Source organism: Ixodes scapularis, unplaced genomic scaffold (genome assembly GCF_016920785.2).
Source record: "Ixodes scapularis isolate PalLabHiFi unplaced genomic scaffold, ASM1692078v2 PGA_scaffold3__209_contigs__length_174095766, whole genome shotgun sequence".
Lineage (NCBI taxonomy): Eukaryota > Metazoa > Arthropoda > Arachnida > Ixodida > Ixodidae > Ixodes > Ixodes scapularis.
Window position 1 is genome coordinate 74,144,216 of NW_024609868.1, and position 22,068 is coordinate 74,166,283.

General features: G+C 41.9%; 1 protein-coding gene across 1 annotated transcript; it reads left to right on the top strand.

Moving 5' to 3' along the window:
• The first annotated feature begins 89 nt into the window (after window positions 1-89).
• Window positions 90-14,098, top strand: LOC121837400 (cholesterol 7-desaturase nvd-like). Its single transcript, XM_042293017.1, has 5 exons — window positions 90-299; window positions 8,196-8,319; window positions 8,403-8,591; window positions 11,419-12,014; window positions 13,720-14,098. The coding sequence occupies exons 1-5, from the start codon at window positions 147-149 to the stop codon at window positions 13,882-13,884; spliced, it is 1,227 nt and encodes a 408-aa protein (XP_042148951.1). The 5' UTR covers window positions 90-146; the 3' UTR covers window positions 13,885-14,098.
• The last annotated feature ends 7,970 nt before the right edge of the window (window positions 14,099-22,068 follow it).

Here is a 22,068-nt window from a genome sequence, read left to right on the forward strand (position 1 = left end):
TAGATCATAATCAACGAATACCAACTAGCCCGACCCTCGACGTTCCACGTTCCTTTCGATTGAACATTTGCTATTCTGGCCATGAGCACACCAAGCCGTTCGTATCCAGAAGTCGTACTCCTGCCTCTCTAGTATAAGCTGCTCAGATGCACTATCCTGTAGTTTTTGCGACTGCTATGGAGGGAACTCGTGCGCCATGGACTCCTGAAGGACTACTCTACGTGTCCGCTTTCGGCCTTCTTTGCGGACTATCTTGGATATACTATATCAATCGTCGTCATGCGATAGGACACAAAGAGGTAAGGTTATTAATATATTTGATAAAAAAAGTCTATTCCTATTGAAAAGAAAGCCGCATGCACATATGAGACCTCTATTTCATTGTATCATATGAAATCCCCCTATTTGTTTTTCTCAATGATCAAGGCGCAGGTCGACTTGATGTTTGGACATAGTTGTCCAGCATATTTCTGTCAGATGGCACAAAAATTGCTTTTTTTCCCACCTGTCTCGGTTAAATAGATCTGTCGCACAGCACAGACAATGTTGCGTGCGCAAAGGAGATCTATAATGCGTGAGTAAAGGAGATCGTCGTGAATAAGTTAAAATTGTGAATTAAGTAAGTAAGTAAGTAAGTTTATTTTCCATCAACACTGATGGTGGAGGTCGAGAAAAAAAGTTGTAAAGTACAGCTTGACAAGGTCCTCGACCTCCTACATAGGCGAAATAGCAGAAATAGCAAAAAAAAAAACACATACAAAAAAGATTTTCCATACCGAAACATGGTTCAAGGTGAAACAAGCGGACACTATACAAGAGCAAAATAGTACTAAGCAAACGAGGAATCAAAAATATATATATATTAAAAAAATATAAAAAAAAATATTACATGAATTATGAAATCATTGCTAATTTACCTATCCAAGCCTATAAAATATTCTCTAAGTTGTTTTGGTGATATTCTATTCAATTCCAGTTCACTTTCTTCTAACTGGTTCAGCAATTTAGGCAACGTATCTCGAACCATCTGGGAGCCGTAATTTGTTCTCCGAGCCACCATCTCCCAAAGGTGTGCATGACGAGTGGGGTAAACCGGTTCTTTTAGATAAAGATTAGCCAAATTTGTAAGGAAACGTGTATTTCTATCGTTTTCTGTTTTAAAGATATTACTAAGTCTATAATTGTATAAAGTGTATATATTAATAACGCGGAAAGCCCTAAACAGACCAGCTGTATGGGGGTCAAACGGGACGCCGCCGATGGACCTCAGTATTTTTTTTTTTTTGTAATAAAAATATATTCTCAAGGTTCGATGATGTAGTTGAGCCCCAAACAAGATGGCCATAATTTAAATGCGAATAAACAGAGAATTGTAGATTAGTGATTTCACATTCGTTGGCAAAATTGATCGATGGCGATATATCAATCCAGTTATTCGTGACAGTTTGGGAATTATATAATTTATGTGATTATCCCAGGACATATTCTCAGAAAACATCACTCCCAAAACCTTAAAATTGCTCACAATCTCAATTGGGGTTGCGTTAAGAGCAATATGTGTCATTATTCCAATCGATTTATTTCTCGAGCGAAAAAGTACAGCTTTAGTTTTGTTTATGTTAATTTTTAATGAATTTTCCCTGCTCCAAATTTCAAATCTCGACAGCGTCAGATTTGCAATGTCCACTAGCACGTCGCGATCCTCGACCGAAATAAGTAGCGTTGTGTCGTCGGCGTAATTTACAAATTTGACATTTGGGTTAATGTTGATGACGTCATTAACATCGAGGTTAAAAAGGAGGGGACCTAATATACTGCCCTGAGGAACACCGCAAAAAATAGGTTTCATAGAGGAAGAATTCCCATTCAGACAAACCTATTGCGCTCGATGCTCTAAATAAGACCTAAAAATCTGTAACGCGTGTCCCCGAAGTACTCATAGAACTCCTTAACTTTCAAACTATTTTAACGTTTTCTTTTTTTCTTTTTTTGTAGAGTACTATTGGATATGGTCTGTATCAAAACATACTTCTTGTTTTTGTAGGAATTGTAACCTCTGCATAAAACATTCAAAGATGTACAGTGTCACAAAATAAAGAAAAATGAAAGTTTTTTTTTTTTTATTGCAAAATACACTAGGCATTGCTGAACGCTCATTCTCCGCCCAAAAATAGCGCTAGAGTTTAAAACCAGATGCCAAAGTTTCAGCTCGATTCGACACCTTATTCACAAGTTATAAGTTATTTTCCGAAAACTTGAATGGGAAAATGGAGCCCATTTTTGCCCGTTTCCGGTTTCTGGTGCCTAAATAGATCCCTTTGTATTCGAAAACTCCGTCGGCCACCATTTTTCCAATGAAATTTTCGAAAACCCCTTATAACTTATGATCAAGGTATCGGATCGGGCTGAAACTTTGGCTACTGGTTGTGGCCTCTGGTGGTACCTCTGGGCAGAGAACGTGCGTTCGGCGATGCCTAGTTTATTTTTGCGGTAAAAAAAACAACTGTATTTTGTTTTTTGCGACACCCTGTATAATACTTTTTCAAGCGCGAAAAGTATAACACTCTGTGTAGAAAAGGGCAAGGCCCATTAGGAGCAGAATATAGACACTCCGTTAACTCTTGACTGCAGTTCATAACCAGTTCAAGCTATAGAAAATAAAAAAAAACAAGAAAGAGACATGAGAAATATTAGCGGCAGTGCCGACCCTTTCTGCTCTCAGGATTTCTTTTTTTTTTTTTAATATACGCGCATATTGTAGTGAAAGAGAAGGTAATTCGGGAGTTGGCGCAGTACCTGGCCTCTTGTTCAACTGGTCTCTCGCGCTGTTTTGTTGATTTTATAAGACATAACGACTGGCCCAACTACGAACGTGACTTGCAGGCAGGTAGCGTAGCTAACGTAGCTAATCTAGTAACGTTGTTTCAGACGCAGCCGCGAAGTTACGAACCAATAAAACCAATCAAACAGCGTCAAAAACCCACGTCATGATGCTCGTCGTTTTTCTCTACGTGTTCTGTAATCGCAGAACCAATCGTAAATAGAAAACGCCCAGTGACTCGCGCTTTTCACGGTGCGGTGCTTAATATTTGGGCCCCTAATCTCGAGGCAGCGATGAGAGATGCACTCATTGTGGCTCTTTATTCTTGATAAGCCGGTGATGGCAATGCTACAAAGTGAACGCGTGAGCGCCATGACGACGCACCTTTGTCGTTGCTTGATTGGCTACGTGGGATCGTACCATCGGCTGCGATCCATGCGACTGAGTGAAGGAGAGTATGCCCACAGGGAGTCTACACCGAATGTTTCAACATAAACATGAAAAGGAATGAAAAAAAAAAAACAGGATAACGTCAGCAAAGACACTTTTCTCATATCTTCGAACATTTAATTAGCACCAGCGCTTAGATCTTCAAACTTTTTGTTTTCTGAAAGATGTCGTAGAGTTTTGATATTAACGGTATTCTATCTAAACCATCGAGCATCGTTCGCCCGATATATATCGCCACAAACACATTTTACCTTTGAGAGCAATTTGTTACTGCATAATTCATATTGATAGCATATGACATCCTAATATGGAGTGTGGCTACTAGTGCCAACTATCGAAAAAAAGACTGATACTGAAAAAAAAAGGTTTCTAGGGAATACGGAAACAGACGAGTTTAGTTTATAATGGGTTAACAAAAATACGGTTGGCCGCATACCAAACCATAACTTTAAGCACATTTCCCTGTAGAGCGCGAACCGCCCTATCGAAATTGATACGTCGTAAAACAAGTAAGGTGTCATCGGCATACTGAAAAATATTACATCCACAAATAACAGATTCTAGGTCATTTAAATAAACATTAAAAAGTAATGGGGATAGCACCGACCCCTGAGGGACGCCAGTTTCGAGAAACTGCGTTGAGCTATTAACTTTATCTATAGAACCATCTGGGCCCTACCTTCTAACAGATTTGCCAAAAGCGAGTGAAAAGGTCCACGGAAACCGAACCTCCAAAGTTTCTCCAAACAAATATCGTGATTTACCGTACGAAGGCCTAGCTGACGTCTAGAAAAACGGCGCAAAGAAGCAAGTTGACCTCAGAAGCAGAGTAAATTTCGCCAGCTACATGTTCTAAAAGCAACTGTGTACCACTCCCAGAAATAAACCCATACTGCCTAGAAGAAAACAGTAAACACTGATCTATGAAACGAGTCATTATATAAAAAATGTGTTTCTCAAAAACATGTTCTAGCACGGGCAAAATCGAAATCGGGGGTAGGTTTCTACCTTTTTAAGAACCCCGCCTTTGAAGATCGGTCGCACTATAGAAGTCTTAAGCTCATTAGGGATCATGCCCGATTCGATAAATTCGTTCAACACGAAAAGAAGCTATCCTGCAAATATGTGAAGTTTCTCTGAAGAGATCCAAGAGTTATACCATCCACGTCTGGACACTTAGTAGGCTTAATGCTGAAAATAATGGAACGTAAATCGTCCAAGCTCATAGGACAAAGAAAAGCGGAGGTTGCGTTCATCTCTATTACTGCTTCCGAAATACCAGCTCTTTGTGGAGCACGGGTGGATCTAACAAAGTAGGAATTGAATGGTTCAACAATTTCTGTCAAATTGTTACCAAAATGTTTTTCTACAAGGTCCTCCACAAATGGCTTTCGCTGATGACTACAAACAGTATTGACGAGTGACCATGCCTGTGAAGAGCTAAATCGGGCCTTTTCTTATTTGTCCTTGAAGTGCTTTCTTTTCGCCAGTCGAAGCATAGCATTATCTCTGTACCTCGTGATTATAAATTCAGAACCAAGTTTATTATTCTCTGATGCTCGCCGACTCCGTGCCCAAGCGAGTTCTTTTGCTTTTATGGCGGTAAGTACCTCCGTGTTTATAGCCATGCGTAATCCGGTCTTCGGTTTTTTTTTTAATTCTAACTGTTCGTTTACATTTCTCTGTGAAAGAATTAATGATCTGTGTGAACACTGTGTAGAGGTCAGATTGGGATGTAGACTTACGAAACGAGATGCAGTCAAATGTCGAAATGAGGCGACCTAGTTTTACATTATGGATAATTTCTATTTGCTTTGTTTCGGCTTCAGCCTTGGTTTCCCCAGGGTTTACAAACTGACATCCTACAAAATAATGATCGGCGAGATTTTGCGTGATAACCGATGACATTGTAACGGTATTCTCCGCTCGAACTCAGATATGATCGATGCAGGACGTGACTAGTTTACCTGATAATATCTCTTCTCTTGTACGAGCTTTAAAAGCACTTCCAATACCCTCGTTTGCAAGTATGTTCAAATGATCAGACATATCACATCGATCCTGTTTTGTTACATCATTATTATTATTGCCAACCAAGCAAAATTAGCCCCTGTTATGCAGTTGAGTGTTTTTTTTTAATTTTTCTAGAAAACTCCTAGTACTTTGTGAAGGAGGCGTATAACAAGCTCACATAAAAATCATGAAATTGAAATTCTCACTTTCAAGCGCAATCGTTTCTGCATGGGACAAGGAGATGACAGAAAAAAAAGGAAAGGAGGAAGAGGAGGAATAATAATAATAATAATAATAATAATAATAATAATAATAATATTGTTCCCATTTTTTTATTGAAGAAATTATGAGATAAATGAGAGACCCGTCAGGTTAGGGTTGGCATCTGTTTTCTTGAAAAAATTGCGAAATGAAAATAAAAGGTTAAAGAGAAAGGACCTCCTGCAAGCTGAGCTGGAGTCGAATGCCAGGTACCACTTCATGGACCTGTGTAGACCGATTTTATTCTTTTAAACAGATGCGCTTTTTACTTTCAGCAGAGTTGCCAGCCGCTGAAAGTAAGTCCTACATCGACAAGGCTGCATTCTGATGATTCTTATTCAGACAGTTTCTTTTGAGATTCACATATCGCGTACTTCATGGCGCTCACAAGCTCTCTGGGAAAAAAAGTTTGTACAATGGGAATACCTAGCACTTCTGTTTAAAAGAAATAATTGAATTATATATCTTCAGCAAAACATTAAGACACCCAAATGAGTGCAGTCTTAGGACCGAGCACAATGTAAAGCTTCTTTAAATTCATAAATAAACCGAACAAACGAATATTTAGGGCAGCAAAAAAATTTTTCCATAAAATCAAGACCCTCTGTTTTCGATTTCTCATCAAGACAGAGCACGATTTTTTTCAAAAACAGATATGGTGGCACCTTAAGTTGACACTAGTTATCGAGTGTTAATATCCTAGATACGCGATCATACATGTACATTCCACTTTTTATTGCTAATGTTCCGCTACTGTCAATAAGACATCCTGCCCTGTAATTTGGAATTGGCCTCTCAACCCTCGTGCGGTCGTATGCAATCTTCAACCAAAATCGATTTTGACCCCGTTTTGTTCGAGCCGACGCAGCTGCTGCCTTAGCAACCCGTAAAAGGATTAACGTCGTCAAGCGTTCTAGTCGCACTCTGTCCGACTTACAGAATTGTGTGACCAAGCTTGACGCCGGCCGATCGCGATTGAGTCAAACGGTGGTTGGGTCAGTGGCAGTTGAGAGCGCTTGTGTAACTATGGTATAAAACCGCTCCAAATCCCCCAAGCAAAATCCTTATTAAAGACATCTACACACTCAATGTGCATCTGTGCTCAGGCTGATTCCTCTGCCTCCTCTAGCTGACACACACGTATCTGGTGCGCCGACTAGTCACTGAACGAAGTCAGTAGTTAAAACGGGTTATAAACTGAAGTGCAGAAGTTGTGCACCTTACATGAATTTAAGCATACTATTGTATAGACGCTTTACACACGCGCCAGATTGAGCCGCCATAGCTGCCCTTCTCTTGTCTTACCGAGATGCCGAGCCACTGAAGCGGGCGTTGACGGGTCTTCACAAGGGCCTATGCTGGGCACAAGTACACTGTAGCACCTAAGATGGCAATAACCTGTCCTGCTGTGGTAATGATGAAGTGAAGCGAACGGAATAAGAGGGAACAAAAACTGAAGGTCAGTTATGGCGGCGCCCATGCACAGCTGCTGTAAAGCGTCTATAAGCATAGGACGGCGCTCCTCGCGGTGAAACGCGACGAAATATGAGAATGCAATGCATCCGCCAAGGCGCGTAGGGAAGAGCTGAGCTACGGGTCGGGAGCCACCGTATGGCGGCCGCGTCATGTGATTCCAAGATAGCAACGCCCATCCGACGGAAGACGGAAATGTCTTGTGCTGATATCCGGCCAGATGCTTGAAAAGGGAAGTCCGTCGCGGTCTTCTTAACATGGATTCCGGGTCCCCTGGCAGCTCCTCTCAATTCCGAAAAAATTGTGTTCATGCGTGACTCCATTTTGTCAGGGATGGAAAAGGCTCGGCGAGCGTAAACTTAAAATGAAGCTTTGATCGGCGAAGTTGTGCGAAAAACGAAAGAAAGTGTAAACGTCGAAACAGCAGCAGGCAACGTCGCTGCGTCGGCTTGAAAGCTGGCTGGAGCGATACTGCGAAAGAGAGAGTCGGCGAGAACACTCTCGGCTCCTGATCTAATACACTCGTCATATCGAATATTCGACCTAGAATGTTCGGGAGTGAGCTAGGACGAGACTGACTCGGTAATGTAATGTTGGCATTCTTATCTTTTACGCTGAGAGTCATTCAGAGTAAGAGTAATCTTTACGTTCTAGGAGTACGAAGACGCTTCCTTTTCGCTCATGCACGTGCACAATATAAAGAAAAGCACTAATAAAATACACTACGTCATTTGCATTTCGAAAATGGGATATGTTTTATGAAATTTTATTTTGAACGTGATCAGAAACCGAAACCAAACCTTTGGCATCGTCGGGCAACATTGGCCTCGGGCGGCCAAAAGCACAGCTCTCACGCGGGACGACGGGCGGAATTAGAGCGGGACAGCGCTGGGGCAGACATGTGCAAGGGGCAAGTGTCTTCTGCACTGCAAGTCTTCGCCACGTTTTGGTGTCTACTATAATTTAATTTCATTTTCATTTTATTACCTTAAAGACCCGGTTAGGGGTATTACATAAGGGAAGGGGTAACATATAAAAATTAATTTCCGACGACGTCTGCACAACTGCTTCATCATTGGGCGCACATAGTGTGTACGAAACTAGGAGAGACACATCAACATAGATGAATGCAACACCACATCAACGTGCCCCTTTAGCATTTTTGTTCACCCCCCAGGGCCACTCGAACCGAATTCGGCGCTCCCCAGGAGGATTACCACCGGTGTTCCCGAACGGTTGGATCCCGATACTCGAGTCTTCAAAGTTGGAGAAGAACAAAGTCGAGTCCATCAGTGCGATCGGTGCGTAAGGAACTGCATGGGTGGCTAACAAAATTGTCAGTGATAACGCATTTATTTTAAGTACATATATGCTTCTTTCTCAGGCATGGAACTTGTTGCATTCCGAACCCAAGATAACGTGCCTCACGTCATGGATGCTTACTGTCCCCACTTGGGTGCTCATTTGGGAACCATGGGCCGCGTGACGGGGGACTGCATCGAGTGCCCTTTTCACGGCTGGAGGTTCAGAGCAGAAGACGGAGTCTGCACCCACGTGCCGTATGCTAGCAAAGGTACAGAATAGAACCCGATAAATATGGTACGCTTAGAGGTAAGGGCTCCCTGAGCCATCTTGGCACCTTAAATAATTGTTGTCAGCGATCTAAAGTTTTATCAGAAATTGCAGAAAAAGGGTTTTACGTCGTCCTCCAGAAATGTTAAAACAGTTTGCCGGAGGGCAAGATAGTATCGCCTGAGCGTTTAGACACTGTATCGCAAGAACAGGAAAGGGCACTTACGGATAGTAAGGATCGCCAATCGCGCGCATTCTGTCCTAAGCCCCAAAATGGCGGCACCCACAATAAAAGCGTGGAATGAAGTTCCGATACGCTAAACATAGCTTAATTTCTTGCTCTATAAAAAAAAAGAAAAAGAAAAGTGGCTTGCTGGGCTAGTTGGTGAATGAATGGCATAGCGCAAGCTATTTCATACCTATCCTGCTGATACTGCTGACAGTTTCCCGTTGTTTTATGCTGTTATTTTTTTTTTGTATTATTCAATCATCTTTCCCCACTCCTAAGAATTCCACAATAGGAGACGTAGTATAAATATAGAAATAAATATTTTGAGAACAACACAAATAGACGAGGCTAGGTTAAGAGAACAACATAGGGCACGCGCTAAGCACCTGCTAAGTTGCGCTAAACGGTTGAATATCGCACTCGGATGAACCAGAAGCACACAGTATTAGCACCTGTCCCGTGTTTTTTTTTTTCACTTTGTACCGTCTAGTTACGCTGTTTTCATTATGCCAAGCAAAAAAACGTCAACCTTATTCACTTTTAATGATAACTTGAAATTTTGTGTCCGACAGCCGACGTTCGTGCTTCGGCAGCCCGCAACCGCCCAATAGATTACACGAAAGATGGTTGAATGTTGATAAATAGCGTATTGTTGGTATAATATAAACAATATTATTAAAATTATCCAGTAAAACACTGGTCGCTTCTTCTAGTTTACTTTCTAAAAGCTACGTTTTAGCAGCCCCGCAATTAGAAAACTTCACTCGTTATAATCTGAGTGACGAAACTTATGTGAATGGCTCTTGCGTTCTATTTTCGTGGTGTTCCGCCTCGAAGACACGCGCCATCAAGGGTGAGACTTTTTTTAGCTTTTCGCCTTATTTTGATGACATGTCATTATCCATAATTATGAGATCACTACTTCTCTTCAATCTGTTTTGGCATAAAGCATCTTTGACATCGAATGTTGGCGTAGGGCGCGAATGTATGGATAGAAAGAGAGGATGTGAAATTAGGGACATCTAAAATATCGTCTTTCTTCTCTGATTACAATGAACAGATCAATATATAGGAGAGTACTGAAATTGATTGAAAATCAATTCTTATGCATCGCTTGCATTGGCGTCATATGAGCCATCGTTAATCCCCGTACCATGCTCCAGTGCCCGTACCTTATGCAGCAGTCACTTTGCACCGAGAAGAACAAATATTGTGGTACCATTAAATGTATGCTGCAGAAGGTACGAGCATGGTACGAAGCAGTGACGGCTGCTACGGTGGCTTGACGTCACGTGCAGGGCATGTATAGTCACTCACAAATTAAAAAAATGAAAGCCGTTTACAACTCCCTGTAACGCCGAATTAAAGCGCAGCTCTTGAGGAGGAGGATGGAAGGGTACTGAGGGGAGGGTATACATTTCCTCGCTCCTCCTCACCTCGTCATCCTGCTTGCTACTCCTCCTCCCCTCCTCTCCTTCACCCCCCGTGGTCCCCGTGAGGTCACGTGACCCCCCCTGAGGTCACGTGAACCCGTGACGTCACGGCGCCACGTGACCTGAGGGGATGTGGTCATGTGACTTCAGGGTCATGTGACCTCAAGGTTACGCCGACGCCGACGGCGACGGCGAAGCCGCGCAAGCTGAAAACGGGCGCATAAGAGCTGCGCTCTAAAAAAACGGGGCGAAGCCTGAACATCTTATAGTCGCTTATCAGCCAGTGAGATTCCGGGAGTAGCCAATCGGAACTCCATTGAAGAGATTCACAATAAAGAAGCGTGGACATAAAGTGTATGGAAAAGTATTGGCCGATCGGGTTGCATACGTGAAACGTTCTAGCTTCACAGTCGTTTAACGATACTCTGAGTTTAAAGACGCCAGACACCTACGTGCGCGGCGCTCTTGATCAGAGAGTTTAACATGTAGCTTGTGTACACTTGACAGTTGTTCCTAGAATAAAGCGATACTACCGTTAATTGTGCAGATAAATCTGGAGCTCTTCAAGTGCTTTCTATACTCTCGAGCTCCTGTCCCACAGTGCACACAGGTGGTCGAGCACCTCCTCGCAAGCCTCAGCCCCCCTCGCCTACCCATCTGGTCACGTGGCCTCCCCGTTAGTCAAAACCCAGCTGTGATGTACACCTCTGACAAAAAGTTAAGACGGCAACATGAAGGCGCCCGGTTTCATGGTCCATTTGAGATCGAGTGTCGGCATTGCAAACACACTATATAACTACTGTATACGAAAGCAAGCTTCGGTCAATTGCATATGAGCTATAAAAAGACATTTACTAAACGATATTTCAGATAGACATGTTACCAGGACTATGGTCCCGGGAAGTATCGTTTACCCTAAAACACTCGATAATTTCAAGCTCGCGAAAAGACTGCCGTGTTCTGTTTTCTTTAATTTGTTTTTATCAGTGTGCAAATATAAGTCTACCAGAACTCTCTACTTATTAGAGTGAAGTGTTGAACGCGTGCACGCGATGTTCTACTCTGCGCTATCTCAAGCACCGCGAGAATGTCCTATAGGACCTCAATAAACTGACCATTGCAATATGTGCTAAGATATAAAAAAAAAATCTTTTCTTGCAACGCAGTGCCGGAGTTTGCGAAGGTCAAGACGTGGCTCTGTCGGGAGTTGCTGGGTTTCATATTTGTCTGGCATCACGCCGAGTGTGAAGCACCGTCCTGGGAGGTGGAAGATCAGCCAGAGATTAGCAACGGTGCATGGATACAGACATCGCGCTTTGAAAGACGGGCCCTCTGCCACGTTCAAGACATTTCGGAAAATGGAGCGGACATTGGTCACCTGAACGCAATCCACAAGCCTTCGACTTTCGTTTCCACCGAAGACTTTGCCCGTGATGCCGGCCAGTCGTGGAAAGGACGTCTCATGTCCTACCGCTTCGACGCTGCGTGGTCTTCACAAGGAACTACTGCCAGAACTGACCTTACTATCTACCCGTCTGTCATGGGACTAGAGATAAAACAGTTCGTCACAGAAGGATACTTCAGGGCACTGGGACCAGCCCTGCTTGTGTTCCGCGCTCGAACAGTGTTCGGTGGCTTCATAACTGTCATGGCTGTGACACCCATGGGACCACAGGAACAACGACTGATCCATCTAACGTTCACTGAGCCTAGGATGCCATGGATTATGCGAAAGTTTTTTGAACTTGGAAACCGAAGAATGGTGGGTTTGTATATTTAAGGCGTGGGTTTGGAAGTCTAGAGAAGATAGTTGTGCGTCGCACTCGAAAGTATAGAAACGGGAAAACGTGGTGCACAAAGAAATTCTTTTCATGTCTATTATTTGGTTTAATATTGCGTTTAATGCTCTGTTAGGCTCTACATTACACAAATATACTTTAAAAGATTACACTAGATTTAAAGCCTGACAATATAGGACAATCAGCTGTTGCAGTTATTTGAAAGTAGGAGCTTTGAAATCAACCTACATACCATACTATTCCCTTCATCTCGTCAAAAGTGAACGAATGTATTCAAGCCCCCTTTTTCTTACTATGAAAATAGTTTTAAAGAAGAGATGAGGAGATAATTCACTTAGCGCATTAAAATCTCATTTGTTTAGCGTTAAAATTGTTCATTTATAAATCCACAGATGGTGCAATGCCTCTTGGTTTTGAGTAGCAATATGAATCTCTAGTGGCATTATGCATTAAAATATAGAATATCGCAAAACTGGACGTATGTAGACATCAACCTCTTTTGAGAACAATATGTCTAGACGACATACGTGTAATCGCGCAGGCTAATTGGTGAACGATCATACTTATACTCGTGGCTTATAAGTGTGGTCTAATCAATATTCCACCTACCACTTGCCGGTTTTAAAGCTAAATTTAAAGCCAGATAAGCGTAGGAATTTTTTCCTGTTAAAGGAATAGGTCGTTATGCAATAGCTGGTTAGACAATCGGACTGATTGGGCCACTTACCAATCGTAATCTGATGCTTTTAAGCTTTAACATGTGGACATACGGCGTGTCAAATACAAGGCTCATACCCTTCTTTCGGCACTATCTTGGTTATTAAATGCAGCTAGGATCAACACACGCCTAATTTTATTCAGTGTTTGGAACATGCTTTAGGCGATGCTTTAGATATAAGACTAGGATGGAAATGCTGGCTTTTAGTGGAGGCAAACATAGGAACATCTCTTAGCTGTTCTACCTTTAAATCACGAGCCTGTAAAGACAATGAGCGCCTAGACTGAACTTTATACAAAAGAGTCATGACATGTACGTATAAATAAAGATTAATTAATGACCAAGTAAATGTATGTAGAAAACATGCAGCGAATAACAAGTTCGAAATATATTTAATGTATTTATCTACATGGTTAGGACAATGCATCTGAGACATCAGAAGGTTCTAAGGTGGATTGCTCTTGCTGATCAGACCGTTAGTTTACCTACGTGGTTAGCTATAGTACGGTTATCAAAGTAAGTCAGCTGGCAAACCTACGAGGTACAGACTCTGTCCCCTCTACTGCTGATGTTTGTCCTCAGTCGACTGAAGTGCTACCCTTTCTGCACGCAGCGGTGAGTCCTTCCAGAAATATATCAGAGCTGCAGCAACGAGCGAAAGAGGTGGCGTTTAAGTGAACTGGTGACGAACGTTGTGGAGGGGGAAGGGAAGGAGGGTTACATCTTGAAATGGCAAGTAAGGTTGGCTGGAAGCTCTTTCTATGGATGACATAGGTGACCATTATTCGACCATCGTGAGCTTTGCCGTAGCTCGAATGGTTTGTCATTTTCTTGTGTCATCACGTTGACAAGTTTAGGTTCTCGTTGCACTTTAGGATTTTTGCCAATATCCATGTGTCATCTTTCAAGCATTTAAATATTTGTACTGATGAAGGGTCTTCCCATTTCAGATGGAAAGAGACATCATTGTTTGGAACAAAAAGATTCGCCTCAGGAACCCTTTGCTGGTGAAGGAGGAGCATCCCATTACGGCTTTCCGCAAGTGGTACTCCCAGTTCTACAGCCTCCATAGTCCGACGTGGAAGGATGTCATGGATAACACAATGACGTGGTGATTCTTCATGCGTTCTATGAAAACGAGCTATTCTTTGAATGAAGAGCGCCCTGGGAGAAAATAATTCCCTTTTTTTGTTTTTTTTTCTTCAAATGTACAGATTGATAGGTTTTTGTATGTATACATACCTGGCAAAGCTCATGTCTATGATCACAGGAATATTTCCATGTGGTGGGGGTTGCTGAAAATAAATGTTTGCTGTGGAAACCTGTGAATGACTATGAAAATGAACTTTCAGCATGCTATCTATATTTTGTATTTTTTTGTGGTATGGATGTTTCCAAACATTATAAAACAATACCACAAACATTTATATGATCGATGTGAATTTCATGGGTCTTTTCTATATTATCAATCAAATATTGAACGAAGTCACCCCTAACCAGAAGCTGCTATAATCATCCCCCCAGGAGGCACCAAAAAGTGTAGATACAGCTAAAGTTTTTTAGCTAAAATATTGTCTATCATATGGCGGTATTTATTTTTCTAAAATTCGGAGTGCCTTGGGGGCTCTAGATTTATTAAAGTAATTGTAAAAATATATAGTCACAAATGGTTTTGCGCAAATATTTTGTGTTCTTGGTTAGTCTAAAGCGAGCGATCGAAGTCACAAAAAATATTTTTATTAAGAGTTAACGCAAAAAATATTTCCATTTGTGTTTTATTTTTCTTCGCTAATACTACAGTCAACTTTAACATGGCGTATTCAGTGCCATGATAGGAAAATGCACGATAAATATTTTGAAAATCTTATTTCAAAGTATACTTTGAAAAAGGTAGTTTGTACCACGATGCATTTTATTTTTAAGTAATGTAATTTAGGTAAACAATAGGTACCCAAGGCAAGATTTTATCGTTCGTAATGTATATGCATATTCTAGATATTACAAACCTAATGTACTTTCGAAAGCCCAGAAGCAAGAGAAATGTATAAGCATGGCCAAGTTTAAATATGTTTATTTATAGTTATTTTAGTTTATTGAATACCGTTTTGTAGAAACTGAAGTTGAATACCATGCTACCAGAGTTTAAGCAAACACCGGTGCCACGTTTTGAAGCACTTCATATATATATATATATTTTTTTTTTTTTTGCCCTGCTCATGCAATTTTGGGTGCCAGGCGTTGTTATTATTATGGCTCGGCCGAGACGCAAGGATTTGATATCATCATGGCTCTGGCGTACGACGAAGTATTATTACAGGCAGACACTTCGCGCTCGGAGCGGAGCAACTGGGTCGTAAAAGCTTGGTCTGCTGGCAAACAGGGCGTACCGATTTGGCGGTACGCCCTGTTTCTGTTGAACGAGACTAAGCGCGTGCATGGCGGTAGCAAAGTTGCAAGCTTTCAATAAAGTTTAGTTGCCAGTTAGCGCCTGTCCTGTGTGCCTCTTCGTCTTTTTGTCCCGTCTCTTTTGCGCTATTTTTAGTATGACCGCAACTGGGTCCTTTACGATTACAGGTCAAAATGTCCAGCAAGATGAAATGTGCATCGAATCAAAATGTCCAATAACATTTTGGCTATATGAACATTTATGTGTCAATGTACGTTTTTACCTGGATGAACATGTTGACTCGACGGACATTTCGTCCGGATTGACATTTCGACCCGTTGGGCACTCCACCTGCTTCACTCATATTTAACACCGGTGCTGATACCGACGTGAAAAAATATGTAGTATATATACACACGCGTTCTTGCACAAATGGCCATAATCGTACCGCTTTAGCAAATCTGAGGGACTTTTGTATTTTGTGACAAATCTTATTTTCCTGTACCGAATGTTTAGGAGAGAATAGCTTTTTCTATTCGAAAAATAAAACAAACATTACGGCCCGTCGAACTTGCGCCAGAACGTGCCTAGGGGTTGGAACAAAATGCCGAATATTCAGTAAAACGTTTAAAAGGTGTGAGCGATTAAAAAAAAAAAATGTCATTAACAATCTAGGGCACGTTCGCAGACTTCAGTGTCACAAATATAGCAATATTAAAATAATCACGAACAACTGGTTCCGTGAGCCAATAACCCCACGCGAATGAATAGGAAGTATAACACACAAAATCTAGAAAATTCGTTGGAGAAACTTGCCAAATATCAAACTCGCAAAAAAAAAAAAATCTAACTCACAGTATGCTTGGTCTCTTTTGGCCTGTAGTTCAACATTACGACACAGAGCTTTCTTCTGAAAACCTCCGCTCCACTATCAAAATGGTGGAGTTAGGGTCTGGCGATATTTAATTATGTTAGCGGCAGAAAAACAGGGCTGTATACGCTCCCAACGCCCTGTGTATTCGTAGTATCTATATAGTTTGATACAGCTAAAATAATACACAATTACTGTAAAAAGTTTTGTTATTTAGATAAGATAACGCCAAGAATAATTGAAGACACAAATTAAAAAAAAAAAGAAATAACTCGACTATAACTTCCTGGCTCAAAATCTCGGTGAACAATTTTCTGACTCCTGTAATAATTTATAAAATCGGATCATTAATGTGCCAGCTTCGGCTGAAAGTGAACGAGTTGCACATGACGTTTGGAGCAGAAACTTTTAAAATAAAGCTCCAGAACAAATGGAGCATTGTTGCCTCATGAAACGTTACACTTCACCACACCACAAGGTCTCGGACACAACAGAATACAATAAACCTTAAACTGAACCTTCTAGATACTTAGCTGAGCGGAGGAGGCTAAGTATCTATTCGTTGAAAGACATTTTGTAAAAGGTCATCTAGTAGCTGGGCTATTGTCGCATAGGAGAATTCGTCATAGGACACTTCGTAACTGGGTCAACTGGTCAAACACCGAAAAGGGAGGCATGGGTGTATGTGTAAAGATAAAGTTTCGAAGACCACTTTATTTTTCGCACATTTCGTGGTTTCAGAGCTCTCAGTCCCTTTTGTCTTCTGGGTTCCGAGTTATTTATTTATCCCAAACCCGCAGCGCCTTTCGGCATTACAGCGGGGGGAGGGGGGAAGGGGGTTTCAAACGCCAAACATTACTTGAAAACACACAAGCAGGCTTCTTGTGAAGTACAGTTGGGTTAAATGAACGGCATACTTGACGTTATCTTCCATACACATGGAAGCAAATCACAACTTCGCAACACACAGCATCACTCTATATCAACAAATGACAGCAGGACAGTTTATGTACATCAAAGCAGACCTCGATTCCGCGACACACACTGCATAACTTTTATTTTAGCAGCTTCACCGATTTCAGGGCAGAATAAAAGGCATCGTTTGACAAACTTGATACTACGGTAGAAGGTAACCGGTTGGATTGGCAAATTGTTTTCGGAAAAAAAGCACTACTTCAAAGTGCAGTCCTACATCTGTACTAACGAACCTTATGAACGTGATACACTCGGGCGGATTGATAATGTGGTGAAAAAAGATAGGTGTCACGTGGGATTCCGGTTGGGGAATGATATATACTGTGAAAAAAATTCAAGTGAAGCTTTGCTCTACGGTAGTCGAGTGTATCCAACTGTAGAGTTTCTTTTGCAGGTGAAACACTAAAATTTCTATCGTTTACCTACCTTCTCATACATAGAGGGCCGCAAAGTTTTGCACCTTTTCTAGTTTATCTCTGTCAGTGATAGTCTGCGGGTCCCACACAGTGCAGGCATATTATAAAATAGATAACAAATTTGTTTTATACAACAGCTCCAGGGTGACTTGAGGAAAGTTACGCGTATTTCGGGGAAGAAATTCAAAGATAGTGAAGCCTTCTCCACAGTATAATCGACTTGTCGACTCCAATGAAACGAAGATGTAAAGAAAACGCCTAAACACTTAAACTGAGACACCACTTTTAGGCTAATATTGTTTGCTTTATAACCGAATTCACAGACTGTTTTTCTTCTGGAAAATGTCATGCATACGGTTTTCTCGAAATTCAGATTCATCCGCCATTTTTCACACCACGTTTGTATTGCATTAAGTCTTTTTGAAAGATAAGACTATCAAATCGCAATTAACTTTTCTATAGAACATGCAATCTTCTGCAAACATTCGCATGCTTGATGTCATAGATTCCAAGATATCATTGATATAAGGTAAGAAGAGTAGAGGTCCCAAAACCGAACCTTGCGGAACCCCGGATATTAGATCAGAAATACCCGATTTCTTGCCATCTACTACCACGAATCCTGTTACGGGATATATTTTAACGAGTTTCTGAAACCAAACAAAAAAAAAAAAAAAACGTTATACATTTTGGCTTTGTGGACAATTCGACACTAGCTATTTTGACATATTGTACATTTTGACCTTATTGGACATTTCGTCTTGATGGGCATTTTGACTCGGTGGACATTTCAATCCGATTGGACATTTCGCCTCAACTGACACTTTGACACGCGTCTCACGTGACCTGTTGGACATTTTGACCCGATGGACATTTCGTTTCGATGGACATTTTGACCAACTATAATATCGAACTTTTGGTTTCAACCTCGACCATGAACTCCGGTTAACAATCAACAGAGTAGAATCTCTGTTGATACTCTGTTAACAATCAACAGAGTATCGATTCCCAAAAAGGGAATCGATACATAGCATAAAATACATTACCCGAATATTAGTTGTTCTGTTATTTATTTTTAAGAATTTGTATTACTACAGATAAGCATTAACCAAATAGGCGAAATCACGAGGCCTTGTTTGCACACGGTGTAACAGGGATCTCTGCCAAGAATTGAAGCCGTTATAGTGGAGTCCGGTCAGATGCAACATGTACACTGACGTTACGAATCCAATTTATGTGGTCATCAAAATTTTGTTTCTTAACTAATCGTGCTGCAGTTTACTACAGAGGAACGACTATAGGTAGCGCAAGCCCGGCGCGAAATCTCAAAATGTCGGAAGTGTAGACCACACGGCGCCGTGTTTAGCAAACGACCTACGGAAACTTTTCACTATGCCGGCGCGCCTATATCTAATGCAATATCCTCAAAGTGCGATCCAATGTTAATTTAGAAAGTAATGAAAAAGAAAACAGGGATTGCAATTTCTCGTGGTTCTCCAGTTTCGGTAAAGAGATGATCGGTCGAGGCGCTGCACCACCCTCGTGTCCGAGGTTAGGCCATCTTTCGGCACCACGAACAAATAGGCGAGCACTGTTATGACGTCTTTTGAAAATGGCGCCGCAGTTAGGCCAGTACAGGCTACTTTTTTTTTTCTTTTCTGAACATGGTAAGCTCATCCGTTGTTATTTTTATTTCATGCTTGCACTGCCTAACCGCACATTCGTAGCAAATCGCAGCGCGATACGTTGAGAGACCCTAGTATTGCGGATTGTCTAAAGTGGGTTGGAAGCATTAGTGGGCATGCTATATAAATACATTTCTAGCTGTACGCGTAATGGTCACGCGTCTACAAGGCCGAGGCCGAGGCCACAGGGGCAGCGTTTCCTAAAAAGCGGCCCCGCTGGCTTTGAGTCATATTAAGGTGTAGCGAACCTTCCTGGCGCAATCGAAAGGGTTTCTCTCTCGTGGTGATAAAGCAACAGAAAAAAAACCACCAAAAACTAGATCGCAGTGTTCATGAAATGAAAGACGTTCAAAATCTTCTGTTATGCCGAATTAGAGCGCAGCTCTTGAATACGAGGAGGGGGGAGGGCACGGAGGGAAGGGTATACCCCTCTTCCCCTCCCCTCTACATCTTATGCTCCCCTCCGGTTTAGCGGGAAATTTTCGCTAAATTTCCCGCTAAATACTGCGGGGAAGTTTTTTTCCGCTAAACATAGCACTGAACGTTATCTCCTAAATCTAGGGGGGGGGGGGGGGGGGGGCGGGATTTCTTCTACTAAATCTAGCGGGGAAGTTTTTCCACCATGCAACACCCGATTACGCCCGCTTCCACTATTCTCATAACGCAACGCGCGTGATTACGCCGACGGCGACGGCGACGGCGCTCAAGCCGGAAGTGAGCGCGTCAGTGCTGCGCTCTAAAATTCAATTTACATCAGAAAGTAATTGAATGACTACCCGAGGATGTTTGGTGTAATCTGCCGAACCGCTCAGATATAGTGTTCAAGAGAAGGTATATAGCTGAGCTGTCACGCCCTGCCCGCTGCCCCATCCTCCTTTGGCGTCACTACGCAGAGGCACACCATCCAAAATTGGGCACGATTCTGCGCCTTCTCTGTCTATGCGTATATGAAAGATCACTAAATTTAGGCGCGGTGACACGGCTAATAATCATGCGAAAGACAGTCTTTAGGAATGTCTGAGGCATGTTTCTTCAATGTGGGATCATGGTCTTGTCAGGTTGGTCATGAAAACACTTTGTTTTGCTTTTTTAGCTCGCTTTTTTGGGCAGATTTTCGTATTAATATTGCCGTTTTTTTTTTTGCCCTTGTAGTCCAAGATTTTTTTCAACCAAAAGTCCCATTTTGTGACTTAGAATACTTGACGTCCATTATGTATACCTATCATGTGCTAAGATAAAAGAAAAAATAAAGACATGCGTATGGGTGTGTAAACGGCTAAAAGTCTTATTGCCGGTATGCGCATGTGCGTAATACGTGATAGATTTTTGCCATGGCTGTAACTTCGAGAGAGAACTGAAAAAATTAATAAATCTCGTACTTTCGCTTGTTTTGTGCAATCATTATTGTGGAGGGTTTTCCGATCTATCTTTGCTTTTCTATCTTGCTATCTGAGATTTTTTTCCGCTAATCTTAGCAGGGAAATTTTTCTGTTAAATCTAACAAGGAAATTTTCCGCTAAATATAGCAGGGAAAGTTTTCGATATATTTACTGGGAAAAATTTTCCGCTAAAATTAGCGGGGAACTTTTTCCGGTAAATTTCGCGAAGAAATTTTTGCCGCTGACTTTTGCAAAGAAATTTTGCGAAAATTTTCCGAATAAATTTAGCGGGGCAATTTTCCCATAATGCAACGGGTGGTTTATTCCTATAAAGCAACGCGCGCGGCTAGGCCGACAACGACGCCGCTCAAGCCGGAAGTAGGTGCCTAAGAGCTGCGCTCTAAAAGTTTCGACTTCAATAGCTTGCCTTCCAGATGGAAGCTGAAAAGACCAGTATTTCTACTCAGCCTATACGTTTTCTGTTCCACTATTCTACCTTAAACCAATAGCTTGGTTCGTGAAACCTCCCGAAGCCTCTCTTGCTCGTCTCGGTCTAATCACATGACGTTACAATGTCACGTAATGCCACGTGGTCACGTGGCGTCGCAGCGTCACGCAGCGTCACAGTGACTCGGGATGTCACGGTTTGACATGACGTCCGAGAGTCATGTTACGACATGGCGTCAGGTTATGTCACTGTGGACCGTGAAGTCATCGTATCACGTGACGTCCGGTGCCCCATCTGGTGACATACTGTAAATAGAAAGTGTTAGAATGATGTACTCAATTTTAGCGCTATACTGAGGGCTTACTTCCACGCTACGCAAGAGACTGAGAATAGCGTTAATCCGCCGTGACGCAAAGCCCCAAGCATCTCGCGCTTGCAATGCCACCAAGACACAGTAACAACTTTTATTTCATACACAAAATGCTGGAACTTGAGTAACAAAAGACACGTTTTCTGTTCGAAACTAGGAGTTTAGATTTGTTGAAATATGAGCATGCGACGTGAGTGGTCGACCGGCCGTGTTCGCTAATGTCGCCTCAAAAAGATAAGTCTATAGTAAAGGGGTGAGTTGCGCTAGTCGTCAAGATGACATCATATTCAAAACAGCGCACCAACAGTGAGGAAGACAAGTCTCATCAGTGACCTTCGCACACCGTGTCTTCGCCGAGAAACGTTCGCGTGTCGGAAGCAGGTATTTACCGGCGATCGTTGTCCACTTTGCTGACTGTTCCAAACCGTTTGTAAAGTTCTTCCCCGTAGAGAGGCAATTTCGTCCTGTATTGCAAAATCGCAATCGGGAGTATGCCGCCAGCGCCGCGCTCGCGACAGTCGCTAAGATTGTTCAAGGCGGCCGCAGTCGCGGTCCTTGTGAACATACTTCGGAAGTAATCCGTTAGTTTTTCAAGTAATCTTGTGATTTCCACGTTACTTTTTTTGAGAGAGTAATTTGTAATGTAATTTCGTTACAAATGTTGTAACGGATTACTTTATTTACTCGTTACCTTTTCAAAATGTGACAATATTACAGAAACTGGAGCAGGCAATTCGGGAGCATAAAGATAGCAAGTTCAACAAAATAG

Excerpts from the sequence above, each read along its gene's own strand:
- LOC121837400 (XM_042293017.1), top strand. The coding sequence starts at position 147 with ATGCACTATCCTGTAGTTTTTGCGACTGCTATGGAGGGAACTCGTGCG. Across the intron at positions 8,320-8,402 it reads CGAGTCCATCAGTGCGATCG|GCATGGAACTTGTTGCATTC; the intron begins GTGCGTAAGGAA and ends CTTCTTTCTCAG. Across the intron at positions 8,592-11,418 it reads CGTGCCGTATGCTAGCAAAG|TGCCGGAGTTTGCGAAGGTC; the intron begins GTACAGAATAGA and ends CTTGCAACGCAG.